The following is a 27,220-nucleotide window of genomic DNA, read 5'->3' as shown; positions in this document are numbered from 1 at the left end:
TGCTGAAATCTTCATATATTTGCCACATTGGGGTCACCATTCCAACACTCTATGGGCCAATGCTTTCCAAAATATTACACTCATTCAGAACTCTACAATACGCATATTAACATTACGAACCTCACTCACCCAAGTTTGCCAACTCACATTGGCTTTTGCTTTGAAAACAACTCAGTTCTAAAAATCTTCATCCTTGCCTCCAACTCCTTCCATTGCTTCACAGCAACTCTCAGTCTCCCACTGAGATGAAATGGCACCCCAGTTGTTTCTAACGTGGGTCATTAAAATGGATTCAGATATTCAGAGTAAATTGATAACATTTACAAAATACACCAATTTTAATGTGGGCAAACAAATGAGGAATTGTATTTTATAATTAAATGGGACAGCTCTTGAAATTGAAAATAATGAAATCTGTTTAAATTGCCATATAATCCAAAAATTAGTAAATTTTACTGAATTACAGTTGTTAAATCTGGTAGACGTAGCTTTATACATTTCATCTTCGTGTCTTGTAATAGTGAAAGTAGCTTACAAATATGATCCAGTGTCTTCTCTATAAAGTGTTTCATATACTTGCATCAGCTACAGAACAAGGCTGAGGAGAGGAGGATTGTTATCATAACTAAGAAGAGGGAAAGTACAAAACAAGACAGGACAGGGCAAAATCCTGCTACAAACAGGATGAACTTTCCACATACATTTGTGTGTCATCTGATGCAGTAGAATTGAATTACTGACATCAATCACATCTACAACATAACAACCTAAACAAGAGCTGCCTTCCCAAACTATTTATCTTAGCCTTTAAATAAGATAAGCATCAATAATCAACATGAAGTGCTGGAGACCTTGAAACACTGAGCTTTGACCTGATGTCTACAAGTAATTTGACCAAAAACTACTTAAGTAACATGAGAGCGGCTCATCATGAAACAACAGAGATCTTGCTGGAAGACCGTACAATCCACATTGAGCAAAAACAAATCAATAAAAACTCAGACTTCAATTTTAGTACTAGATATTTTACAATCACATTTCGAATCAATATTTAAAAGTATCCCAGTCACGGACCTCTTATTTCCTTGGGAGATTTTTGTTCCACAGCTTCCAGGAATAAAGCATCCTAACATTACAGTCCTAATGAAAGGTCTTAGCCTGAAAAGTCAATTTTTCATTTCCCTCCATAGATGCTGCCTGACCTGCTGATTTCCTCCAGCATTTTGTGCATGCTGTACCGCCCTTTTACTTCCTACCCATAGTCCATAAAGTAGCATTCCTAGGTAAACCCTACTCTTGACCCACAGAATATATTTCTTCCTACCTTGACTTCAGTGCCTCCCCACGTGCATTCATGACATCTCCAATGACCGCCACCAATTTGACAGTTTCCAATTGCCTGGTCCCAACCACCTCATCTTGACCCTGGACATCCAATCCCTCAATATCTCTATTCCACACTAGGATGGACTGAGGGCTTTCTGCTTCTTCATTAAAAAAAAATTTCCCGTCCACCAACACACACATTCACACACTGCACGTTTTTTTTTCTGTACACTGGGTGCTTGACTGTCTTTTTTTTTTAAATGGATTCTATTGGGTTTCTTTGTTTCGTGGCTGCCTGTAAGGAGACAAATCTCAGGGTGATAAGTATACATACTTTGATAATAAATGTACTTTGAACTTTGAACATTGAGCAACTTCTCCCTCAATTTTCTCTAGATCTAAGGTGTAGCTATGGGCACTGCATGGCCTCAGTTGTGCTTATCTTTTTGTGCAATAGGGGGAACAGTCCTTGTATGAGACCTACCCCAGCCCACTCCCTCAACCCTTTTACTGATAATGACTGCATTGGTGCTGTGTTTTGTACTCACGTGGAACTCAAATTTAACTATTTTAGCTGCTGATTTCCACCCCTCTCTCACTCTCACAATTGTCCGTCTCTGACTCTTCCTTTTCTGATCACAGGGAATAAGTTAGTGACAACATCTATACAAGCCTACTGCCTCTTACAACTATCTCAACTACACGTTCTCTCACTTTATCTTCCGTCACTGTTATATTTGCTCTGATAACAGAACTTTCCACCTCTGAAATGCTTTCCTACAAGAAATGAATTCTTGTGATGGTAATTTATTGTCAGCATGGGAAGAAGAGCCTGGTTCTTTTCTGTATGGCACTACATCCCCTATGTGGCCCAATAGTAAATTCAGTACAATAATGCTTTTGTGAAGCACTTTGTCTCACCCCCATCAGGAAAGAGGCTATGTAGCATCCACAGCAAGAATACCAGACTCAGAAACAGATACCTCCCCCCCCCCACCCCAAGCAGTAAGGTCGATCAACACCTTCATCCACTAACCTGCCCTTCACACCAACTACCACTACTTTATCATTTACTGTCAGTCACTATGTCGAGACTCCTGTGCCTAGCATCATTTTATGGACATATATCAATGTATATAAGCTATCTTATGTATTTATAATTATTGTTTTATTATTGTGTTCTTTATCTTGTGTTTTTTATGCTGCATCAGAGCTGGAGTAACAATTATTTTGCTCTCCTTTACACTTGTGTACTGGAAATTACATTAAGCAATTTTTAATCTTTGAATGCTTTTTTATTATGTTAATGGAAGTGCAGAATGCAAGTTGCTTTTGCTCTACATAGCCTGGGTGCCACAACAATGTATTTGCACTACCTAAATTTTATAATGTGGAAAATCAGCCACAATGTAATATAGCTGCATCAACAGGAACATTTTAATTAGAGCTCAATTACAGAGAATAAGTGGTTAAGCATGATTTCTGCACAAACTGAAAAAAGTCACTCATGCGATAGAAAATTGGCACAATATAAAGTGATTAAATTCATCACTAGTTTCAAAACTAATCAGAAAATTGAAAACACAAAATATGCAAAGTGTTATCCAAAAAAAACCCTTCCTTGTCGGTCTCTTTGATCAGTTCTGGGATTTTAGTACTTGTTTAGATTTTTCATTTTATTTTTCCTCTTGCATTTCCAATTTTTTTCTTGGCTCGTTGCCTTCATTTGCCCTATCAACAGTCAGGCTCTTTTGTGAGATGTTGCGGTGACCTCCATTCTAGGATGCAAAGCCTTTGATTTTTTTTATAATCTTCTTTTGGTCCCTGCTTATGGTCCAGCTCAGTCACAAAATTTACCATCGAATCAACTCAAAATGTCAATCCTGCTCATATTTGCATATATCAAGCAATTTAATGACCTTGCTAGATATCTTGAATCTCAGATATTACAAGTAACAATACATGGAAGTCAAAATTGTTTCTGCCACATCACTCAAGTGTACTGACCTTTGAATAATTATCTAATCCTATCTGTCCTGCATACACCTACTCTAATTACTAGCTACAACTTTACTGAATTGTTTCTAAACAGAACTGCTATCTTGATTCTCAATATCTGCATCCTGATCCCATTGCTCGGAAATTCTTCAAGTAATTCTGCTTCATTCCTGGATGGGATGCAAGGAACACATGCATCTGGGGAATGATTTATTGTTTCACCCATATATTCAATAAAGCAGTTATTATTATTTAGATAAAAATGCAACACAAAAATTAATTTAATCCTTAATTTCAGCTTCTCATAACTTTAAACTCGTATTTCTTAAATGCCATCATTACCATTTCAGCTAGTTTTCTTTGCATTTTGCAGTTATTGTCCTTTCATTCCGCAAATGGTGCCAATTTACAACTTCTTTCTGCTCTCTCTGACAGACAGACATACTTTATTGATCCCGAGGGAAATTGGGTTTCATTACAGTCGCACCAACCAAGAATAGTGTAGAAATATAGCAATATAAAAACAATAATTAAATAATAATAAGTAAATTATGCCAAGTGGAAATAAGTCCAGGACCAGCCTATTGGCTCAGGGTGTCTGACACTCCCAGGGAGGAGTTGTAAAGTTTGATGGCCGCAGGCAGGAATGACTTCCTATGATGCTCAGTGTTGCATCTCAGTGGAATGAGTCTCTGGCTGAATGTACTCCTGTGCCTAACCAGTACATTATGGAGTGGATGGGAGACATTGTCCAAGATGGCATGCAACTTGGACAGCATCCTCCTTTCAGACACCACCATCAGAGAGTCCAGTTCCACCCCCACAACATCACTGGCCTTACGAATGAGTTTGTTGATCCTGTTGGTGTCTGCTCAAACCAAGGTTCAATGCACCTTCTCTAGCTCAGGACTTCAAGACTCCCTCAGTATTTCTTTCCTCATTCAGGCTAAATACTACTAGATTTACCTTGTCCTCTTTTGCACTTTTGAAACTGTGTTGGCACCCTGCATCAATGGCCTTATTCTATTACACTGAAAGAACAGAGTAACACAAGCAAGCTGCTGGACAGTGCCTGTATACTGCATATTGGTTAAAATAGGCAAGTGATTGCAATTACAAACACGAGAAAATCTGTAGATGCTGGAAATCCAAGCAACACACACAAAATGCTGGAGGAACTCAGCAGGCCAGGCAGCATCTATGGAAAAGTGTCCAGTTGACGTTTCGGGCTGAGACCTTTCAGCAGGATGTAGCTTTGTATTAACTCAGTAGTATTATGTATTATTTGGAATTGGAAAGCCATAATATACAGTAGTGTGCAAAAGTCTTAGGCATCCTAGTATATTTGCCTAAGATTTTTGCATGGTACTGTAGAATTAAGCTGGATAACTATTTTTTGGTCACGAAGACATACTGGCTCAAATAACCTCCTTCTAGACTGTAAACATACACGAGTTAAACTGATTGTCAAAAAGCTAGAACATGCATGAGGAGAAATTTATTTCACAACTGGTTTGGATTTAGAATGTATTGCCCAATAGGGTAGTGGAAACAAATTCAACAGTAGCTTTCCAAATGAAATTGGATAAGCACTTGAAAGAGGGAAAAAAATTGGGCCTAATGTAATGGTAGAGGAGGAGCACTAATTGGATTGTTTTCCACAAGAGCTCACACGGACTTGGTCAAATGGTTTCCTGCTGTGCTATATATGATGAATCTATCTTGAAGCTTGCATTTTAAAACTTATCTCCATCTGACACTGGTTTATTTTTTCTTCCTCCTTGCAACAAATATTTAAAAATATATACTGGAAGGGTCAAGAAATTGGTTTAAAATATGTAACTTAGATACATGCCTTTGAACTATTTCAGTAATCCTTGCTCCAACGTAAAGGATAATGAAATGGTCTTTTCATCGACATAAGCAAGCAGGATAGCTAATATTTGCAAACCTTGGTTGAATTGGCCAAGGTCAGAAGGAAGCACATGGGAGTTTACTATAAAACATTAAGGAGCATTGATAGGATAACAAACCAGAACACAAAAGAAAATTAGTTCAAAGTACATAAATTATCAAAGTATATGTACTGTATACAACCTTGAGATTCGTCTTCCCACAGACAGCCAAGAAACAAAGAAACACAGTAGAATCCAATTAAAAAAAACAACACAACAAAAACTGTTTAAACACCCAATGTGCGAAAAAAGAACAAATCGTGCAAAAATAAAAAAGTAAACAAATAGCACACAGAACATTTCACAGTCATACAGCCAGTTCAGTGCTGAGGTGAGTGAAGCCAGTCCAGATGCCCAACGGCTGCAGGCCATAACCCGCTGAGGCAAATGCCGATGGTTGCAAGCCACATCTGCAGAGTTAGTTCAGTGCTAAAATGAGTAAACTTTGCAGAGTGCTGAACTCCAGTTCATTCTTCACCCTTGGCCTTGACATCTTGATCAAAGTGTGCAAATAGTTAAAAAAAATAAACAAAAACACAAGGAACATGAACTGCAGAGTCCCCAAAAGTGAGTCCACAGCTGTGGAGCTGAGCCGAGTGAAGCCCATCCAGGAGCCTGACAGCTGCAGCGCAACAACTGCTTATGAACCTGCTGGTGAGGGAGTCGAGACTCCTGCACCTCCTGCCTGACAGTAGTAAGCGGAAGAGAGGGAGGCCAGTCAAACACAGGCAGACTGCGCTGAATACCTGTTTGCTTCCTGCTCTTGATATCGACAATTTTAATTTTGCTCGATGCTTTAATTAGCATGGAGTAATGGAGCTGACCATCTGTTTGTCTTCCGCCATCAATGCAGCGTCCACCCCCAGCGATGGCCACCCCGGCCATATCTGCGTTCTTGAGAGTTTAGTTCACCAAATCCCCCAGATGATCGCAAAAGCCTTGGATTGTTGTCAGTTCCAAAGAACATCCTTAAAAGGGAAATTACAGGCTGCAGACTGCAGTGATCACAGTTCAGAAATATATCTATTAGAGTATCTAGTAGTTTTGTGAGCAAAACATCACCATTGGTCACTGGCATCATCTTATCAAATTCAGAGGGCTTGTGACCTGTTATATCCTGAATGGTCAGCTCTGGGGCACGTGCTGGATACAGCGCTGGATATGCAGTGTTAAAATTTGTTGATTTCAGACTAGTGCAGTTTTTGACATGTATTAATAACTTAGAACTTGGGGGTAAAAGATAAAAAGGAAATTGATAATGGATATTGATAAGAATGTACCAAAAAGTGTCAGATAGAATTAAATATTACTGAGTGCAAGAAGATGGATTTTTATTTCAAAACAATGCAGTTAAGCTCTTAAAAACCCTCAGTGCTACTAGGTTTGGGTTTCAGTTCATAGGATACAACACTGCCCAAAAAGTTCACCGAATTTAGGTTTTACCTTAAGATATCCAACTATAACAACCTGTACAAAAGCCTGTATAAAATTAGACGGACATTCTGCAGCACCTTTATGAGCCCTTTAGAAGGATATTGCAAATTTAGTGCAGCTTAGTTTGGAACCCTGAAGTAGACAGACAGACGCTAAAACAAAAATTGCTGGAAACACCCAGGTCAGGCAATGTCTATGGAAAGAAAAACAGTTAACATCTGAGGCTGCAGACAGTTCTGTTGAAGGGTCTCTGACCTGGAACATTAACTCTGTTTCTCTTTCCACAGATGTTACCCGACCTACTGAGTGCTTCCAACATTATCTGTTTTTGTTTCAGATTTCCTCCATCTGCAGTCTGTAGGAAAGACTGACATCTTGATGTGACAATGTAGATTAGGGGTAACATGATTCTGCATTTAAAATTACTAAAAGAATGGGTGAATGGACTGCTTCTAATAGATAAGAGTCTGGAACAAAAAACCAAAGACAAAAAAATTATAAGAGAATCAGCTCAGAATAAGAACAGAGTCACAGAACTTTGGAATTCACTTTCAGGCTTTTGTGGTTGAGGCAGAAACTGTATCAACATTCAAAATTAGATTAGTTAGGTGAATGAAGGAAAAGTGGATGAAGGGATTTGTGAATGTGGCCGTTACACATGGCTAGGATTATGTGAGATATCCTACTTATTCTGTTTCCTGTTGTTAAACCAAATACGCCTTGAGGACCAGATTTTAAACCCCTCATCTGTGACAAGTTATTGAGTCATTAACCATTAACATGGAAGCATGTCAAAATGTTTCTGAAATTCAAGTGTAGAATCAACTGCAATTCTGGAGAACCCCATGTCTGCAATATCTTAGAAATAACATTCTCAGATTAGTTAAGTATGATGTTCGTGTAGGAACTGTTGGCACTCTTTCTAATAGTGGGAAACAGCTTTAGGAGCCACGCACCAGATGCTTTGGAGGCTGATTAGAGAACATTCTCTTGCTGGAAACAAAATTGCTCTTTCATTTCCTCGCTTCCCACTGTCCAGAGTCCAAACACTCCTTTCAGGTGAAACTTTAACCCCCTTTTAAACACAAATCAAGGTGTGGGAACACCCTCAAATAAATCTTGCACTCCTACTTTGGCGATGCTATCACCTGAATGATTCCAAACACTTCTAATACAGCATTGATACCCAAATAAAACAGTCATATGGTATGGTCATCATCTTCTCCTTTCAACCAGTAATATAAGGAGCCAATGAAAGGTTTATTTTATTCCAGTGTTCCATGCACCTGATTTTCCATGAATGAAAACAAGCATTCATGTCAAGATGGATCCAGTCAGCTCCATCTTGGGTACTAGCTTACAAAGTACCTAAGACATCTTCAGGAAGCGGTGTCTCAGAAAGGCAGGGTCCATTACTGAGGACCTCCAGCACCCAGGGCATGCCCTTTTCTCACTGTTACCATCAGGTAGGAGGTACAAAAGTCTGAAGGCACACAGTCAGCAATTCAGGAACAGCTTCTTCCCCTCTGCCATCCGATTCCTAAATGGGCACTGAACCCTTGGACACTACCTCACTTTTTTAATATACAGTATTTGTTTTTTTTTGCACGTTTCTAATCTATTCAATATACTTATACTGTAATTGATTTACTTATTTATTATTATTTTTATTTTTTCTCTCTCTCTGCTAGGTTATGTATTGCATTGAAATGCTGCTAAGTTAACAAATCTCACTTCACATGCTGGTGATAACAAACCTGATTCTGATGTTAAGCAGTAACATACACAAAATGCTGGAGGAACTCGGCAGGTCAGGCAGCATCTATGGAAAAGACTAAACAGTCGATGTTTCAGGCTGAGACCCTTCTTCAGGACAGTGCATCTTCTCTTCTTCAGTTTAAGTATCAGCTAACACTGGACAAAGAGGGGAAAGTTAACTGATGGCCACCAGCAAGGCCTTAAACAGGAGTGGACAAGTCCCTAGAAAACCATGGATGTATCACATTATTTTCTTCCTATTAAAGGTTAATGATTGGAAAATACCAAGTAGTGGTACTGATTTTCCTAAGAAGCCACCTAAAGCCCCCTGAGACACCAAACACTGCTTGTACTGTATACACAAATTGAGCTTTGGACACTGGAGGTCACTTAAAGAGACAGAATATCAAATTAGTTTTTACTGCAGGTTTAGAATGAAATTTCAATGAATTAAGTTTAAGAACATAAAAATGCAGTTATTTTTAAAAATAGTATTTGAATCAACTGGGTTTTAGTCACTGAAAGAGAAAAGGCTAAAAAGAAAAAGTCCTGTAAAATTTAGCCAACATACTGATTCACATTTTTAACCGATATTTAAAAATGATACAAAACACGATTTTACTATTGTCTGTGTTCTACTGGTTCATTATTGCTAGCATCACAGTGAATTCTCAACTTTGCCCACTCATCTGACAATCTCCCTCCTCACTATACAAGCCTTTGCTGCCAGCAACTTTAATTACCTGGAATATGTACATGGAAAAGAAGGATCAGATTTTAACTTCTGAGCAAATTATCGACAGCGGTGAGATCTGCATTAATTTCTGGGCCATCTGGAAACATTTTTAAATGGAAAGAAAATTTCTCAGAAACCAAATTGTACCAGGCCACTAACATTTGATCAGTGAGAGGTGAAAGGCCAAGCACCCAACTACAGAACATTGAGTGTGGCTAACAAAACAGCAATAAATGTAGAAATCAACAAGCATATATGTGCTTTGTCATTTCCCATTATCAATTAAATCCCATGCTCTGCTAATGGTACTTGTACTTTTAGGTTTGGCACCAGTCCATAGCACGAAAACCACGAGTGTCACACACCGTTCTTCTTGAACAGTTCATGATAGTGAGTATTCTGCAAGAGTTTTAAAGACACAAGACTGCTTCTAAAATGCAGTTCTATTAAAACCAAATACAGTACTGCAAATGCAGGAAAATGAAAATTTAAAAAAACCCCAGAAAATGCTGAAAATACTCAGGTCAGGCCTCACCTGTGGAAAAGGAAACAATGTCCACAGACAGTTGTTCTTTGACCTGAAAAGCTGACTTGGTTTCTCTTCCCAAAGAAACCCCCAGGGCTTGACATGATGTTCCCTTGGACCCTGTGGGAGGCTAGTACAGAAATTGTAGGGGCCCTAGCAGACATATTTAAAACATTATTAGCCACGAATAAGCTGCTAGAAGATTGGAGGATAGCTAATGTTGTTTCATTGTTCGAAAAAGGCTCTAAGAATAAGCCAGGAAATTATAGGCCAGTGAGCCTGACATCAGTAGTGGGAAAGTTATTGGAAGGTATTCTAAGGAACCGTGTGTGTGTATATATGTATTTGGATAGACATGGACTGATTAGGGATAGTCAACATGGCTTTATGCATGGTAGATCATGTCTAACCAACCTTGTAGAGTTGTTCGAGGAAGTTACCAGGAAAGTGGATGAAGGCCAGGCAGTGGTTGTTGTCTGCATGTACTCTAGCAAGACTCTTGACCAGGTCCTGCATGGGAGGTTGGTGAAGAAAGTTCAGTCACTCAGCATTCAAGATGAGGTAGTAAATTGTATTAGACATCGGTTTTTATGGTAGTAGATGGTTGCCTTTCTGACTAGAGGCCTGTGACTAGTTGTGTGCCACAGGGATCAGTGCTGGATCTGTTGTTGTCTGTCATCTATATCAACGATCTGGATGATCTGTGTCACCGCCCACAGCTTTAATCTGCTAATCAAATTTGCTGATGATATTACATTGATTGGCCTTATCTCAAATAATAACGAGGCAGCCAACAGAGAAGAAGTCATCACCTTGACACAGTGGTGTCAAGAAAACAACCTCTCCCTCAATATCGCAAAAACAAAGAAGCTGGTTGTGGACTACAGGAGGAATGGAGACAAGTTAACCCCTGTTGACATCAAAGGATCTGGGGTTGAGAGGGTGAACAGCTTTAAATTCCTTGGCATACACATCACCGAGGATATCACGTGGTCTGCACATACCGATTGTGTGGTAAAAAAGTCACAACGGTGCCTCTTTCACCTCAGATGGTTGAAGAAGTTTGGTATGGGCCCCCAAACCCCCAATAACTTTCTACAGGGGCACAATTGAGGGCATCCTGACTGGCTGCATCACTGCCTGGTATGGGAACTGTACTTCCCTCAATCCAGGACTCTTCAGAGAGTGGTGTGGACAGCCCACCACATCTGAAGATGTGAACTTCCCACTATTCAGGACATTTACAAAGACAGGTGGATAAAAAGGGCCCAAAGGATCATTGGGGACCCGAGTCACCCCAACCACAAACTGTTCCAGCTGCTACCATCCGGGAAACGGTACCGCAGCATAAAAGCCAGGACCAACAGGCTCCGGGACAACTTCTTCCACCAGGTCATCAGGCTGATTAATTCATGCTGATATAATTGTATTTCTATGTTATATTGAGTGTCCTGTTGCATATACTAATTATTACAAATTATTATAAATTGCACATTTCGATGGAGATGTATCATAAAGATTTTTACTCATGTATATGACGAATGTAAGTAATAAAATCAATTCAATATAATAAACTGGATCATCAAATTTGTGGATGACACCAAGATTGGGGTGTAGTGAATAGAGAGGAAGGCCAAAGCTTGGAGTGGGATCTGGACCAGCTGAAAAAATGGGCTGAAAAATGGTAGATGGAATTTAATACAGACAAGAGTGAGGTCTTGCACTTTGGGAGGACCAACCAGCATAGATCTTACATGGTGAATGATTAAGGCACTGAAGAGTGCGGTAGAACAAAGGGATCTGGGAATACAGATCTATAATTCCTTGAAAGTAGCATCACAGGTAGATAGGGTTGTAAAGAAAGCTTTCCTAATATTGGGTTTCATAAATGTATTGAGTACAGGAGTTAGGATGTTACGTTGAAATTGTATTAGATGTTGGTGAGGCCTAATCTGGAGTATTGTGTGCAGTTTTGGTCCTCTGCATACAGGAAAGATATAAAGAAGATTGAGAGAGTAGAGAGAAATTTTTGCAAGGATGTCGCCGGGACTTGAGGACCTGAGTTTGAGGGAAAGGTTGAAAAGGTTAGGACTTTATTCCCTAGAATGTGGAAGATTGAGGGGAGATTTTATAGTGGTATAAAAAATTATGAGGGGTATATAGGGTAAATGCAAGTTAGCTTTTTCCAGTGATTGGGTGAGACTACTGGAGGTCATGGGTTAAGGGTGTAAGGTGGAATATTTAAAGGGGAACATGAGAGGAAACTTCTTCACTCAGAGGATGGTGAGAGTGTGGAACAAGCTTCCAGCACAAGTGCTAGATGCAGGTTCAATTTCTAAATCTCAACCCTGGCATCATTCAAAATATGTTTTTCTTTCACACGATGTTCCTAATAGAGATGAGCTTCACTATGCAGATTACCAACTCATTTAAAAGCAGCCTGCTTCAGTAGCACCACCTTACATCCACTGCCCTCCAGCAGCAGAGCACAGTGGCTGCAGTATATACCACATACAATATCCACTGCAATAACTCACCCAGGCTACTTCAAAAACACCTCCCAAATCACCAATCTCTACTATCAAAGTGGACATGGGAGCACCAGCACCTACAGGATGCACAACATCATCGCCGTTCCTTCATCTCCGACAAGTCTAAATCCAGAAACTCACTTCCAGATAGCATTGCAGGGGTACCTTACCAGAAGGATTGCAGTGGTTCAAGATAACAGCTCACTATCACCTTCTCAAGGGGCATTTAAGAATGGATGGTAAACATTGCCTTGCCAGTGATTTCCATGAGTGGAAAAAAAATGTAAGGAAGCATGCATTACCATTATTTCAAAGGAAAAGCCAAATCCATTCTACATTTAGGATTTATGGATATGATGTGATCTTGCTGGAAAATTGACAAGACTGGAGTATGATTTACACTCAAGAGATTTAAGTATGTAATCTAGATTAACATTCCCATCATTGTACTGAATGAAGAGACCCACTTTCAGAAGAGGAGTTAAACTGAGGCGCCATCTGTGTAGAAGTAAATGAACTATTTGAAGAGCAGCAAAGAAGTTGTCTTTAGTGGACTGACCAACAATTATTCTTTAATTGACATCACTGAACCCAGTTAGCAACTTAATTCCTGGCTGTTTGTGGTACCTTGCGATGTGTAAATTGGCTGTTACATTTCTTACATTACAATTCAAATCAACTTTGTCCACAAAATGCCAGCAGGAAAGCAGATAACTGCCCCCAATATTGTGCAGTGACTGAAAGCATATTGCTTCCCAGATCCCTTTCAGGCCCTGGCTTCTGATTAAAGTCTGCCTCCGGCTCTACGGCATGATTGCAGGAGATCCGTGGAGTAGCAAATGCATCATATGCAAGCCAGTGAGATCAGTAAATTCAACATTTCAATTTGCCAATTTTCAGTATTTTAATTGTCTTCCTGAAATATGTTAGCATTTCTGGAGAAACATCTATCAACTGAGGCACAATTCCTATGTACTGACACCAGGGAGACAATTGCTCACTATCTCGTTTCCACAGTGAACAGCAATCAGAGTTCTTGGATGAGAGCAATTTGATATAAGTATACAAGATAATAAGAGGCATAGACAGAGTGGAAATGGCTTATGCCAGGAGGTGTAATTTTAAGGTGTTTGAAGGAAAGTATAGAGCATGGCAGAGGTAGATTTTTTTTAAAAACAGAATGGTGGATGCATGGAATACCATGCCAGGGATGGTGGTAGAGTCAGATACATTTAAGAAACTCTTAGATAGACACGTGGATGATAGAAAAATGGAGGTTTATGCTGGATCAAAGGGTTAGAGTGATCTTAGAGTAGGTTAAAAGATCAGCACAGCATTGTAGGTCAAAAGGGTCTGTACTGGGTTGTAGTGTTCTATAATCTAGGATACTTTAAAACCATTTTATCATCCAAGGCTAAAAATATAAATTCTTCAAATATACCCCTCCCACCCACTGGTTATTCCATACAACAGCATCCCTCCAGCAGAAATCACTGGTACAGCAGTAGCTAGGCAGTGGTTGATCATAGAAAGCTGGCTCAAATGGAAAAATTTGAGCATGTGATATTCCTAACTATTGAGTATTTTGGAAATATTGTGGAAAATACGTTGATAGTATTTTGGCATTGATCAATGAAACAATGTTATACCACAAAAGATCAACCACACCACCAGAAGTCAATTCCTGCCTATTTCCACCCAGACTAGTTACGGGAAGAGGAACAGAAAGAGTCATTGTTCACATTGGGATTGATAACACAAGTACGAAAAGAGTTGTGATTTTAAAGATTGTATCAGTATGATTCATCCAACGATATTGACAGCATGTTATTTCTTCAAAGATTAAATATGATTTCTTTTACAAAACCACATTGACTTTGCTGGATTACTTTGAAATTTCCTAAGTGGTCTGTTATAAAATGCTTTAATAGCTTAAGTTAGTACTTCATTTTCCTGGCTTGAAAAGTTACTTACAAGATTGACAGCACTTAAAGTAGACAACTCATTTGTCAAGATAGGGAAGAAAGGATGGAAGTTATGGAGGTTTGACCACAATCTTCTGATCCATCTAGATTTGGAAGTGGTGCCACAGGACTCAAAAACTAGAGGTGGTGAAGGATAAAAGTTGATTTTATCTTTCTCCCCATTTACAAAAAAGGCTGAGAAGGATAAAATCAACTTTAAATTACTGTCTAAGAAGCAGTATCAGTGGGAAAACATTACAGGCAAGAATCCATTACAAAATCAATTGGCATGTGGAAAACTACGGGTTGCTAAATGAAACCCTGCAGGGAATTGTTAATTACATTTGACTAATGATTAAATTCTTTGAAGTAACGGTGAGGGCAATGCAGTAAATATGCTGCATATGAACTTCCAAAAGGTGTTTAATAAAGTATCATATAATAATACTTATTAGCAAAATTGAAGTCTGTGGGATTAAGGGATAGCTACCCCAATGATTGTAAAATTGGCTAGGGACTAGAAAGCAGAAAGGGGAAGCTGTTTTTCCAGATTGAAGGGAAGAGTAGACATTTGAGGTATCATTTGATATATTAATGACTTGAACTGGGTTCAAAGAGCAGAATTTTAATGTTTGCAGATATCAGAAAACTCAGAAATCAGTGTATAGAGAATCATAAACACGTCATAAGGATAGAAACAGACATGAATTGGGCAGAAACACATCACATTAAAATTAAGGCAAGGGAGTGTGAAATGTTTTTTGACAAGACATGAAGAGGTAAGGTAAACTAAATAGTACAAGTATAAAGGGGTAAAGGGATCTTGGGATGTACTTTGGAGATGGCATGAAAGTTGAGAAGCCTGTTTAAAAAAAACATACAAAATCTGTTGATACAAATAAAGATATGATGCAAAGTACAGAAGTTCAAAAAATTTATGAGCATAGACTATGTTGCACTGAGGTATTATGGTGCATTCTTAGATACTACACTTTGAGAAGGACGTCAAAGCCTTAACGGCACCAGTACTTGTAAAGGACAGAATGGAATTGTTCTTAGCATATAAATTTAGATAATTGGCCAAACAATGGGGTGCTGATGACATGGTTGCCCCATGGCTCTATATAATTGTAGTAGAGTTCTTTTAATTATCTCAGATCAGAATCAGGTTTATTATCGCTGGCATATGACGTGAAATTTGTTAACTTAGTAGCAGCAGTTCATTGCAATACATAATATAGCAGAGAGAAAAAAAATAATAAATAAAATAAAAATAATAATAGTACATAAAGTAAATCCATTATGTATATTGAATAGATTAAAAATGTGCAAAAACAGAAATACTGTATATTAAAAAAGTGAGATAGTATCCAAAGCTTCAATGTCCATTTAAGAATCGGATGGCAGAGGGGAAGAAGCTATTCCTGAATCGCTGAGTGTGTGCCTTCAGGCTTCTGTACCTCCTACCTGATGGTAACAGTGAGAAAAGGACATGCCCTGGGTGCTGGAGGTCCTTAATAAAGGACACTGCCTTTCTGAGGCACCGCTCCCTGAAGATGTCCTGGGTACTTTGTAGGCTAGTACCCAAGATGGAGCTGACTAGATTTACAACCTTCTGCAGCTTCTTTCAGTCCTGTGCAGTAGTTCCTCCATACCAGACAGTGATGCAGCCTGTCAGAATGCTCTCCACGGTACATCTATAGAAGTTTTTGAGTGTATTTGTTGACATGCCAAATCTCTTCAAACTCCTAATAAAGTAAAGCCGCTGTATTTCCTTCTTTATAACAACATCGATATGTTGGGACCAGGTTAGATCATCAGAGATCTTGACGCTGCTCACTCTCTCCACTTCTGATCCCTCTATGAGGATTGGTCAGTGTTCCTCCTTCTTACTCTTCCTGAAGTCCACAATGAGCTCTTTCGTCTAAGAAAATCATTCAACAACATTTCTCTTTTCAGGAAACCTCATCAACTCTGCTTAGTCACGAGCTTTTCCAAGTATCATGCTATCATTTCTTAATAACAGATTCCTATAAGACTGATAAGCTAGCTGACCTGTATTCCCCTGCTTCTCTTGTCAGTCAGAATGCTCTCCACGGTAAAACTGTAGAAGTTTTTGAGTGTATTTGTTGACATGCCAAATCTCTTCAAACTCCTAATAAAGTATAGCCACTGTCTTGCCTTCTTTATGACTACAACGATATGTTAGGACCAGGTTAGATCCTCAGAGATCTTGACACCCAGGAACTTGAAGCTGCTCACTCTGTCCACTTCTGATCCCTCTATAAGGATTGGTATTTATTCCTTCGTCTTACCCTTTCTGAAGTTCACAATCAGCTCTTTCGTCTTACTGATGTTGAGTGCCAGCATGTCGCTGCGGCACCATTCCGCTAGTTGGCATATCCCACTCCTGTACGCCTTCTCATCACCACCTGAGATTCTTCCAACAATGGTTGTATCATCAGCAAATTTATAGATGGTATTTGAGCTATGCCTAACCACACACTCATGTGTATATAGAGAGTAGAGCAGTGGGCTAAGCGCACACCCGAGGTGCATCAGTGTTCATCGTCAGCGAGGAGGATATGCTATCACCCTGATAAAAGTTATCACAGCTCTTGCTTTCTCATTGTACACTATACTTTAACTCTGGCACGTGACAATGTTCAAGAAAACATGGCTTCCTCTAAATAGAATTCCTGTCTCATCTCTTTTTATATATTCTGCTTTTCAGTTTTGCCAACCAACCTGGATAACTTGTCATTTCACTATTCCACATTCCATTTGGCAACTCTTGTACCCTGCTACATCTCATTTCCCTTACAACTTGCTTTCCCATTGACTTCTGTCTTATCTGTAAACCTTGGCACTGCATGACAGCAGGAGTTTGTCACCCATCAAACTTTATTGCAGCAGGAGATGGTTACCCGCAGGATGATACTGCAGAGATTTGTCACCTGTGTCACTGTCTGGCTACAGGAGCTTGTCAGCTGTAGGACTGCACCACAGCAGGAGACAATGTATTTGTTAAAGGAGACTGGAGAGGAGAAAAGCCAGAAGAGAAACTGTCAAAATTAAAAGTACTGCAATATTTTCCACTGTTTAAAATATGATACTGCAAAAATAAATAGGATGACATTTTAGCAGAAAATGGTAAGAAAATCTGAAAGCATGATGAGTTTATTTTTCCAAAAGGCATCTTTTTGCTATGCCTCGAAACAATCTGTAGCTAATTTTCTTTTCCATTTACAACATCAGACGAACAGGAGGAGACCATTCAACTCCTCAATCATGTTCCATTAATTAATCAGATCAAGACTGATCTGTACCTCAACTTCTACATGTTTACTCAATGATGAAACAGTGGAATTCAACTTGGCAAAGTTAAAGTTACCAACTGGAAACCCAGTGATCAATTTGCCTAATTCCTCTTGGCTATTACACATCACATCTTCCCTTGAAAGACTTCAAATTATCTACAGCATTGCCAATGAAGTGGATAGGTTGGAGTCTGGCTCTCATTTTGTATACTGAAAGAGAGGCGATGATAACGGTGAATAGTTAATGTAATTGGTTATGGGAAAATATAGTTATTGAAGGGCTTACAGATTGTAATTAACAGGGGTATCAATATTGATGGTGGAGGTTGGGGGGCAGGGGAGAAAGTGTTTTTTTAACATTGTTCATGACAGGGACAGAACTCTAATTATTTCTCGTGAAGTACTACTGTGGATACATTTTCAGAACATTTAAGTTACATTGCTCTGGTGTCAGAACAATATAGCATGGTTACAGGCTCTTTGGCCCAACAAGTCCATGCCAACCACAGTGCCCACTCAGCTAGTCCCAATTTCTTGCATACAACATATCCCTGCATGCCCCACCCCTCCGTGTACCTATCCAAGCGCTTCTTAGAGAAACTACTGTACCTGCCTCATTCCATGTACTCATCACCCTCCACATGAAGAAGCTGACCCTCGGGTCCCTTTTAAATCTTTCCCCGTTTAATCCAAATCTATGCCCCTGGTTTTAGCCTACCCTACCCTGGGGAGAAGACTTACCATCCACATTATCAATGCTGCTCATAATTTTAAACATTTCTATAATGCAACCCTCATTCTCCTATGCTCCAAGGAATAAAGACTTTGTCCGGCCAACCTGTCCCTGTAACTCTTCGTTTTAGTCTAGGCACATCTGGTAAATCTTTTCTAAACCATATTTTGTATTAGAACCATGGCTCCAGTCAGTTCATTTAAACAAACATTAAGTTCATGTTACAATCCTGCTGCTTCAAAAAAAAACACAGAAGGATAAACCAAGTAACTAGGGGGGCCTATCTAAAATTGGTTATGAGGATTTACTGGGAGGAGAGGGACTGGTGAAAAGTGACGCTACATTACGCTTGAAATATAATTATTTGTATTTTTAGTTGCTTTGCTCACTGGATATGGACATCCCTGCAATGCCAGCATTTATTTTCCATCCTAATCATCTCTGTACTAAATTACGCATCAACCAGATTGGAGAGCTTGGAGTTACATATACAGCAGAACAGATTAGGGTAGCTATCCTTCCCCGAAAGGGATTTCTTACTACAATCTGCTGTGTCTCTCAGTCATCATCACTGGGACTTGATGAATATTTTTTCAATTCTAAATTAATTACTTGAATTTAAGTTCCCCAGTTTGTATGCTGTGATTTGAACTTATGGCTGAGGGTCAATGGTCCATACAACTCTGGTATTAGTCCAATAAGTTAACCATTACACAAAATGCGGGACACAAAAATGTGAAAATGAGGAGAAGCAATGCTAACAGTTTAAAAGGAACACAGGAATGGAAAGATCTGTAGGTCATCTACTTAAATCTCTGAAAGTGGTAGACTAATATTTAGAAAAAAAAATTCTGAGCTGCGGTAATATAGGCACATACTATATAGCAAGATTGCTATGCTAAATCTTTATAACAATCATACTCCCCAACCAATAACCTAAAACATATTGACTAATTGGCAATTAAATTATTATTGTCATATGTACTGAAATATAGTGGAAAAATGCTTTGTGTGCCATCCATACAGATCATCTCAAAATGCAACCAAATTGAAGGAGAACAATGGGAAGGTAGCAACTGAATGCAGAATAGTGTTACAGATACAGTTGAAGAGATATGCAGTGCTGGTAGTACGCTTTTCGAATGGTATATATTTTGCAGTTCTGTAATCTAATGTATAGCAATTTTCATTTCACTTTACTTTAGCTAACTCACTTGTCTTACTAAAATCTGTTCTTTTAGTGCTAACTTTTCCCTTTCAATTTGGACCTTTGACATTCTCGCATGTTTCCTTTTCTAATGTTCACCACATTTAAGTAATTTATCCGATCAGCAGCATCTGTTGTCACTAGAGGTAGTCAAGACACTTTGTCACATCATGGACACACTGTTCTAGGAAGGAGACCAACACAAGTAGCAGGAATTCCATTTTTTTTTCTAGCTTATTCCTTCCCTGTGCCAGTCAACAAGTGGGTCATTAAGATCTCCTGGAACGGTAATTTTGTCATTTCCTTGCTCTGTTTACTGATTTCCTCTGCCATTTCCCTTCCACAATTAGTTCCCCAGTGCAATCCCACAAACGTAAAGGTTACATTTTATCCATAATCTCACGCCCATACTGACTCTATTTGTACCTCCTTTGTGTATGGCAATCCTGTCCATAGTGGCTTTCCATCCTCCATCAATGTTGCTAACACCTCTCCTCCTTCATTACCTATTCTATCCTTCCCAAAACTTATTGTTTATTTTCCAGTCCTGCTGACGTTGCTGTCAAGTTTCTGTTTGTGGTTTTAAATCTACATCTTCCTGTGACATCATTGTTTCTAACACCCCCACTGAACTTCCCACACTCTTAGACTTACAAAACAAGCTCTGACTTTTCCCAAGTTTGTATTTAAAGCTACTTCTTTTCCCTTGGGTATTTTGTCCACATTGTGTTATCTTACTCTCGTTCCTGCTTATAACCGTTTATCTTGATCTTTCACCTCAACTTTTTTTTCATCCAATCACTTATGATATTTTTAGTCCTATGTTTAACTTAACAATTTCTACACATCTGTTTATATTTAACATAGAACAGCACAGTATAGACCCTTTGACACACGATGTTGAGCTGACCTAAATAAACCTACTCCCATTAGATCTAACCCTTCCTTCTTACACAGCCCATAACCTTTTATTTGTGCCTATCTAAGAATCTCTTAAATGTCCCTATTGTATTATTCTCTGATATCACTCTTGACAGTATGTTTCAGGCATCTACAACTCCGTGTAAAAAGAAAACTTACCTCTGACATTTCTCTTAAACTTTTCTCCACTCACATTAAACGGACGTCCTCTGGTATTAGCCATTGCCACCCTGGGAAAAAGGTGTTGACTGTCCACTCTGTCTATACCTGTCATGATCTTATACATCTCCAACAAGTCACTTCTCATCTTTCTCACCCAAAGAGAAAAGCCCTAGATCACTCAACCTTTCTTCATAAGACATGCTCTCTAATCCAGGCAACATCCTGGTAAATCTCCTCTGCACCCTCTCCAAAGCTTCCACATCCTTTCTATAATGAGCTCAGAACTGAACACAGTATTACAAGTGTGGTCTAACCAGAGATTTATAGTACGGCAACATTACTTCATAGTTCTTAAACTCAGTACCCTGACTAATAACGGCCAGTACACCATATTTAACCACCCTATCAACTTTAAGGATCTATGGACTTGGACCTTAAGAACCGTCTGTTTCTCAACACCACTAAGAATCTTGCCAATAACTTCATACTTTGCATTCAAGTTCGACCTTCCAAAATGTATCACTACACTTTTTTTCTGGATTGAACTCCATCTGCCACTTCTCCACCCAGCTCTGCACACTGTCTATATCCCATTGTAACCTATGACAACCTTCTACACTGTCCACAACACCACCAACCTTTGTGTTATCTGCAGACTACTCACGCACCCTTCCACTTCCTCATTCAAGTGATTGCCTTTATTTTTCCTCTGTTCACCCATCATAGTTAAATAATTTGTTACTTCACAATTTAATCTCTTCCTAACTTATTAACCCTTCCTTGTGGAAACATATTTTATCCAAAACTCCAACAAGTGGCTCAAATCAGAGTACCGCCTCATCCCTAACATTACTTCTTCAGCTGCAGATTACTATTTTATAAGTGTTGATTCCTAATATTCAAATTATTACAAAAAACATTTTCCCCTACACTTGGCTCCCATACTCCTTCCCCAGTATTTCCCAGCCTTTTCAAAATATCCTTAACCTTAACATCCGGAAGGTGACAAAATAAGTGGGAATCTATCTGGATTGCATTCAATGTGGTACAAGTCCTGATGAAGGGTCTCAGCCTGAAACATTGACTGTTTATTCCTCTCCATAGATGCTGAAAGTCTTGCTGAATTCCTCCAGCATTTGGTGCGTTAGATGGTACCAGAGACACTTGCCATTATTGATTAAGGAATCGAATTAAAGAGCAGGAAGGTCATGCTAGAACTGGACAAATAGTGCAATATACCTCTATGATCATCATTCAATAGGAAGGACACAATAGCACAAGAGAGGATGTAGAAGAGATTCACAAGAATGCAGCCAGGGCAGGCAAATTTAGTTACAAGCAGAATTTAATTCATGTGAGGTTTTCTGTGAAACAAAGGCAGCAATGTTTAAGCCCCAGACAGGTTAAAGTGGACTCATGCCTTTTGAGTGGATGGTCAATAGCCAGAGGGCATAGGATTAAGATGGACTTAATGCTTGAAGCAGAAGACTATACTAGAATTGACCTTGGCACATCTGTGTGCATCACTTCATGCTCAATGGTTGCTAAGCATGTGAAGACATGCCAGTTGACATGTATGCAAGTTAAACATTACCTACACAAAATTTTGTTGTGTGCACAAACTCCCAGGAACGCTGAAGCAGGTGTTAACTTGAGCTAGCTGGTTAAAGGTTTCCACCCTGCCTGGGCTAGTGCTGTCAGAGGCAACGGCCTTCTAGGCAAGTCTTTTAACTTTTATTGCTACTCATTACACCTCTATCCCTCCACTCGCTACAAGTGTCCTCTGCTTCCACCATCAGCAAATCACCACCCCACTCACAACCATCGATTCAGCCAACAATCAAGCCACCTCAGATCAGGCAGTATCTACGGAGAGAGAAATAGTTAATGTTTCAGCTCAGGGACTGTTTACCAGAACTGGAAAAAGATGTAAGACTGCGGGCTTTAAATTGCAGAGTGGTGAGGGTAGAAGCAACAAAGGAAGTACCTAGGACAATTCAAGGTTGTCCATGCAACACAATTACTTTTAGTGCTAAGAGACAGAATCAAATGCAAGGCAATCATAATGGGTCTATCTGGTGAAGCGTAAATGCAGACCGTTGAATGAAGGCAGTTACAGAGTTAGAACAAAAGAAGGTTGTTGAGGATGCTTGCTTCTGAGATGGAGGAAGCAAACAGTGGCGTCTATTCGAAAAAAGAGTTAAGGACTTTTGTTGATCCAAATTAATGACTTAGATTTGAGAATGTATGTCATAATTTCTAAAATTGTGGACGATACAAACCTGGCAGTATTGTGAATGGCAAGGAGGATAATGATAAACCATTTCAGGTCGACACTCTTCATCTGAAGTAGATGTCAGTTAATAGTCTGTCTTCCAAGCTGCAGACAGATCAAGAAAGGGGAGAAAGGTTTCGGAGATGGACCTTGAATGAGGGCAAGGTGGAAGTTAGTAGCAAAGTTGATAAAACTGACAAACTCAGCATGGTGCAGGACGCAGTCATCAGTGTGGTGGAGAAAGAGTTGGGAAGTGATGAAGGGCCTCCACCTGAAATGTCGACTGTTAATTTTCTTCTGTAGTTACGGCCTGACCTGCTGAGTCCCTCCAGTGTTTTGTGTGTTACTACAGGTTGGTATGTTAATTGGCCACTGTAAATTGCCCCCAGTACACGTGAGGGGAAGAATCTTGCGTTGGTGGGTATTGTGAGGAGAATAAAATGTGTTTAACAAAAAGATTAGTGTAAATGTGTGGTTGATGGTCAGTGAGGATGTGATGGGCTGAAGGGCTTGCTTCTGCGCTAAACAATTCTACTGCTCTATGTTTGTTATCCAACAGAGTGACTTCAGAGCATATTCACCTCTGTAAAAAAATTAGGTTGATGTATTGTGCAAAATTATGGTAGCAGAGATATTTGGTGCTACTAAAATTGTAACTTCAGAAGAGATTGAGCTAAGAACATTAAAATAAATGCTAGGATTTCAATACAGCAGAACTGCGGGTGTTCAATATTAAATTGTAGGATTCCTACTCACACTGTTGGGCTTCCTTTGGTAAAAGTGTCCAGCTACATGAAGCACCAAGATTACCCACCTTTCAACTGCATTTCATTGCTGCTCAGCACAATTTCGATCTGGAATTTAGTTGGATATCCAGAAACTGGTGAAAATATGCTTTCATGCTAAACTGGCAACATCACTCAGAAACTCAATGATTTCAGCTCTGGTTTTCTGGGACTGTGGGAACAGGACATGGCTTGGCTAGTCTTAGTGCTAATACTGACTGTTGCAATTCCCAATGTGAACTCCCTTCAACCTTGATTAGCATAAACGTTAATAGCAGTACAAAAAGAAGTGTGTTTTTGTGCCACTTACCTTTCGTGCCAATCCTAAGGCAATGTAGCACTTTTCACCTGGGTCAACTATTTCTACTTCGAAGTAATGACTTCTGGTGCTGAGGGGATGTCTTGCTTGCGCCAGTCCTACATCCATTATGCTTTTCCCTTTGCCGACATATTCTAAGAGCTAGAAACAAGCCAGGGAAGGGACGGAAAAGAAAGTAAATTGATATTAGTCTTGGGTAGATATTCAGTAATCCAAAAAAAAAATCATGTTCCATTTATTCTTATTTGTACAGAATGTGAACTCAAATGTGAAGTTTAAAAATACCCATTTCAGCATGATAGGGTGCACATCTCCAATTTCTGGTAATTACTCCCTCCTCCTCTCTTTTTCCATTCCCCATTCTGGTTACGGTCTCACCCCCTTCTCTTCTCCTTCCCTGCTGGACACCTCCCTCTGATGGCCCTCCTCTTTTCCTTTCTTCCATGGCCCATTGTACTCTTCTATCAGATTCCTTTTTCTTCAGCCCTTTACCTCCTCCCCCTATCAGCTCCCAGCTTCTTACTTCATCATCCTTCCCCACTCATCCACCTTTCCCCTCACCTGGTTTCATCTTGGCCCAAAATATTGACTGTTTATTCATTTTCATAGATGTGGGCTGACTTGCTGAGTTAGACCATAAAACATTGGAGCAGAATTAGGTCATTCAGCCCATTGAATTTACTCCACCATTCCATCATGGCTGATCCTGGATCCCACTCAACCCTGTACACCTGCCTTCTTGCCATACCCTTTGATGCCCTGACCGATCAGGAAGTGATCAACTTCTGCCTTAAATATACCCACAGACTTGGCCTCCACTGCAGTCTGTAGCAAAGTATCCCACAGATTCACTACTCTCTGGCTAAAAAAAAAATTCCTCCTTACCTCTGTTCTAAAATCTAAAAGGTCACCCATCAATCTTGAGGCTGTGCCCTCTAGTTCTGGATACCTCCACCATAGGAAACATCCTCTCCACACACACCTTATCCAGTCCTTTCAATATTCGGTAGGTTGAGTTCTCCAGCATTTTATGCGTGATTCTCTGTAATGCTCCTGATAGCATGGATTTATCAACCAATTAAAAATAAATTTGACCCAGTTTTCAACCAACATCTACAAGTTTTTACTCCGCACTAGTTGGGGGTTGGGAGATTGATCACTGGATGAACACATGGAACAGAACCCAAAGCTAAGGTTTCTTCTTCCCAGTTTAAAGGTCATTGAGGCCTATCTGTCCTACTTGAGATCAACTAAACAGTAGAGTTTGGGAATGTTATCCAGTCCCTTTCTGCTCCGTAGCTCAGTATCACTCTAACAGCTATTTTTTTAAACTAACATAACTGCCTTGGAGAGCTTAGTAAGAGATTTCATGAGTTTAACAGTTTAATTTGCACGATAAGTAAGCAGGTCTGAGATTATGGCACCTCCTCACCTCTTAGTAACTTTCTTGCAGAGGCTGAAAATAGTCGTAAAGTTACTATGCTATCTTGGCCCCATGACTGCAGTTGTACAGCTGTTGTGAATACTGAGCTCCATAAATCCAAAGGGATATTTAAAAAAAACATTTGGATTGACACCCAATTTAGCACTTACACGAACAATTGCCTCTCACACTTTAGTCTGCTACTACAAGCCGTAACTGAGACATTGCCACCACAAAGCACCAAAATACAGCAGATTTCCAACAGTATCACAAACAGCTACAGTCACAAGGTGACCACATCAAGGACATTTTTTTTCCAAATCACACGGCAGTTTGGTAACATCTCAAAATTCTCAAGAAAAATTCACAGTCAGGTTATACATAATGGAATAAAAAAGACATTACACTTCAAAAGAATGTCAAACCTGACAACTTATATGCTACATACGTTAATAGCACCAAACTGGGTAACATTTACTGAACTGAAACCAACAGTTCTTCCACTTGAAAATGTGCCCATTTTGGAATCAAACTGTTCAAGAACAATATGGCACACTAATATTCTGCCATTCACCAAGCTTACACATTTTGGAAGTGGCCCTTGTCATCTACCTATATAGGAAGTGGATTTTGAAATAGCAGTTACCTATTCAAGGGACTTTTTGAAGGCAGTACTGTCTTTCTGAAGGAATCAGTCAGCACTTCTGAGTTTCCTGCGTTGCCCTATAAAAGCATTTACAGCTGGGATTCTTTCTGAGATGAGGCTAAAGTGTCTAAGACTAGAGGGCATAGGATTAGTAAGAGGTACGAGGTTTAGAGAGGACCTGAAGAACTTTTTTCCCCCTAGGTGTTCATGCTTTTATGCAATGAGTTGTTGCCACATGATTGGCTGATTAGTGATTTGCATTAATGTACATATAAAGTAGCCACTGAATGTATTTATATAGCACCTTTACTATAGTACTATCACAGCAGCATAGCGGAGCGCGCAACGCTATTACAGCTCAGAGCGTTCCAGAGTTCAGAGTTCAATTCCATAAAACCATAAGATATAGGGGCAGAATTAGGCCATTCGGACCATCGTGTCCACTTCACCATTTCATCATGACAGATCCATTCTTCCTCTCAGCCCCAACCTCCTACCTTTGCCCCATATCCCTGACCAATCAAGAATTTGTCAACCTCTGCCTTAAATATAAAGACCTGGCCTCCACAATTGCGTGTGGCAACGAATTCCACAGATTCACTGCTCTTTGCCTAAAGAAATTCCTCATCTCCATTCTAAATGGATGCCTCTCTATTCTGAGGCTGTATCCTCTGGTCTTAGGCACTCCCATTATAGGAAGCATGCTCTCTATATCCACTCCAACACTTTTTACCATTCAATAGGTTTCAATGAAGTTATTCCTCATTCTTCAGAATTCTAGTGAGTACAGGCTCAGAGCCATCAAACGCTCTTCATATGACATTCCAGTGCCATTCTGTAAGGAATCTCCGTATGTTCTCCCCGTGGATTGTGAGAGTTTTCCCCGGATACTCCAGTTTCCTCTCACAGTCCAAAGATGTACTGGGTAGGTGTTGTGATAGAAAATAACTGGTTATTTGAGTCACAACAGTAGAGGCCTGGACACATACAGTTTTAATAATAAGGAATTTATTTCCAAGGGGAAGTCGGGTCAACACAAGCAACTACAATATTCTAACAAAAAAACGTTTAGGGTTAACACGTGTGGGGAAGGTCGGGTCGGCTGTACAATACACAGGAAGCGGTGTGGGGACAGGTACAGTTACACATACAAAGAACAAGGGAAAAACACTAGGACAGCTATCCCCCTTGACCTTGGATA

The 27,220-nt window shown here is 39.6% G+C and overlaps 1 protein-coding gene across 4 annotated transcripts in view; it reads right to left on the bottom strand.

Moving 5' to 3' along the window:
* Positions 1–27,220, bottom strand: part of spryd3 (SPRY domain containing 3) — a 212,470-nt gene that overhangs the window by 68,381 nt on the left and 116,869 nt on the right. For all 4 annotated transcript variants that reach the window (XM_073071069.1, XM_073071068.1, XM_073071071.1 and 1 more), the window contains exon 7: positions 23,942–24,091. In XM_073071069.1, the coding sequence (XP_072927170.1) occupies positions 23,942–24,091 (150 nt within the window). The remainder of the gene's footprint in view (positions 1–23,941; positions 24,092–27,220) is intronic.

The sequence above is a fragment of the Hemitrygon akajei genome, chromosome 18 (assembly GCF_048418815.1).
Source record: "Hemitrygon akajei chromosome 18, sHemAka1.3, whole genome shotgun sequence".
Lineage (NCBI taxonomy): Eukaryota > Metazoa > Chordata > Chondrichthyes > Myliobatiformes > Dasyatidae > Hemitrygon > Hemitrygon akajei.
Note: the sequence above shows the minus strand (reverse complement) of the source record. Positions and strands in the feature narration are given on the sequence as shown.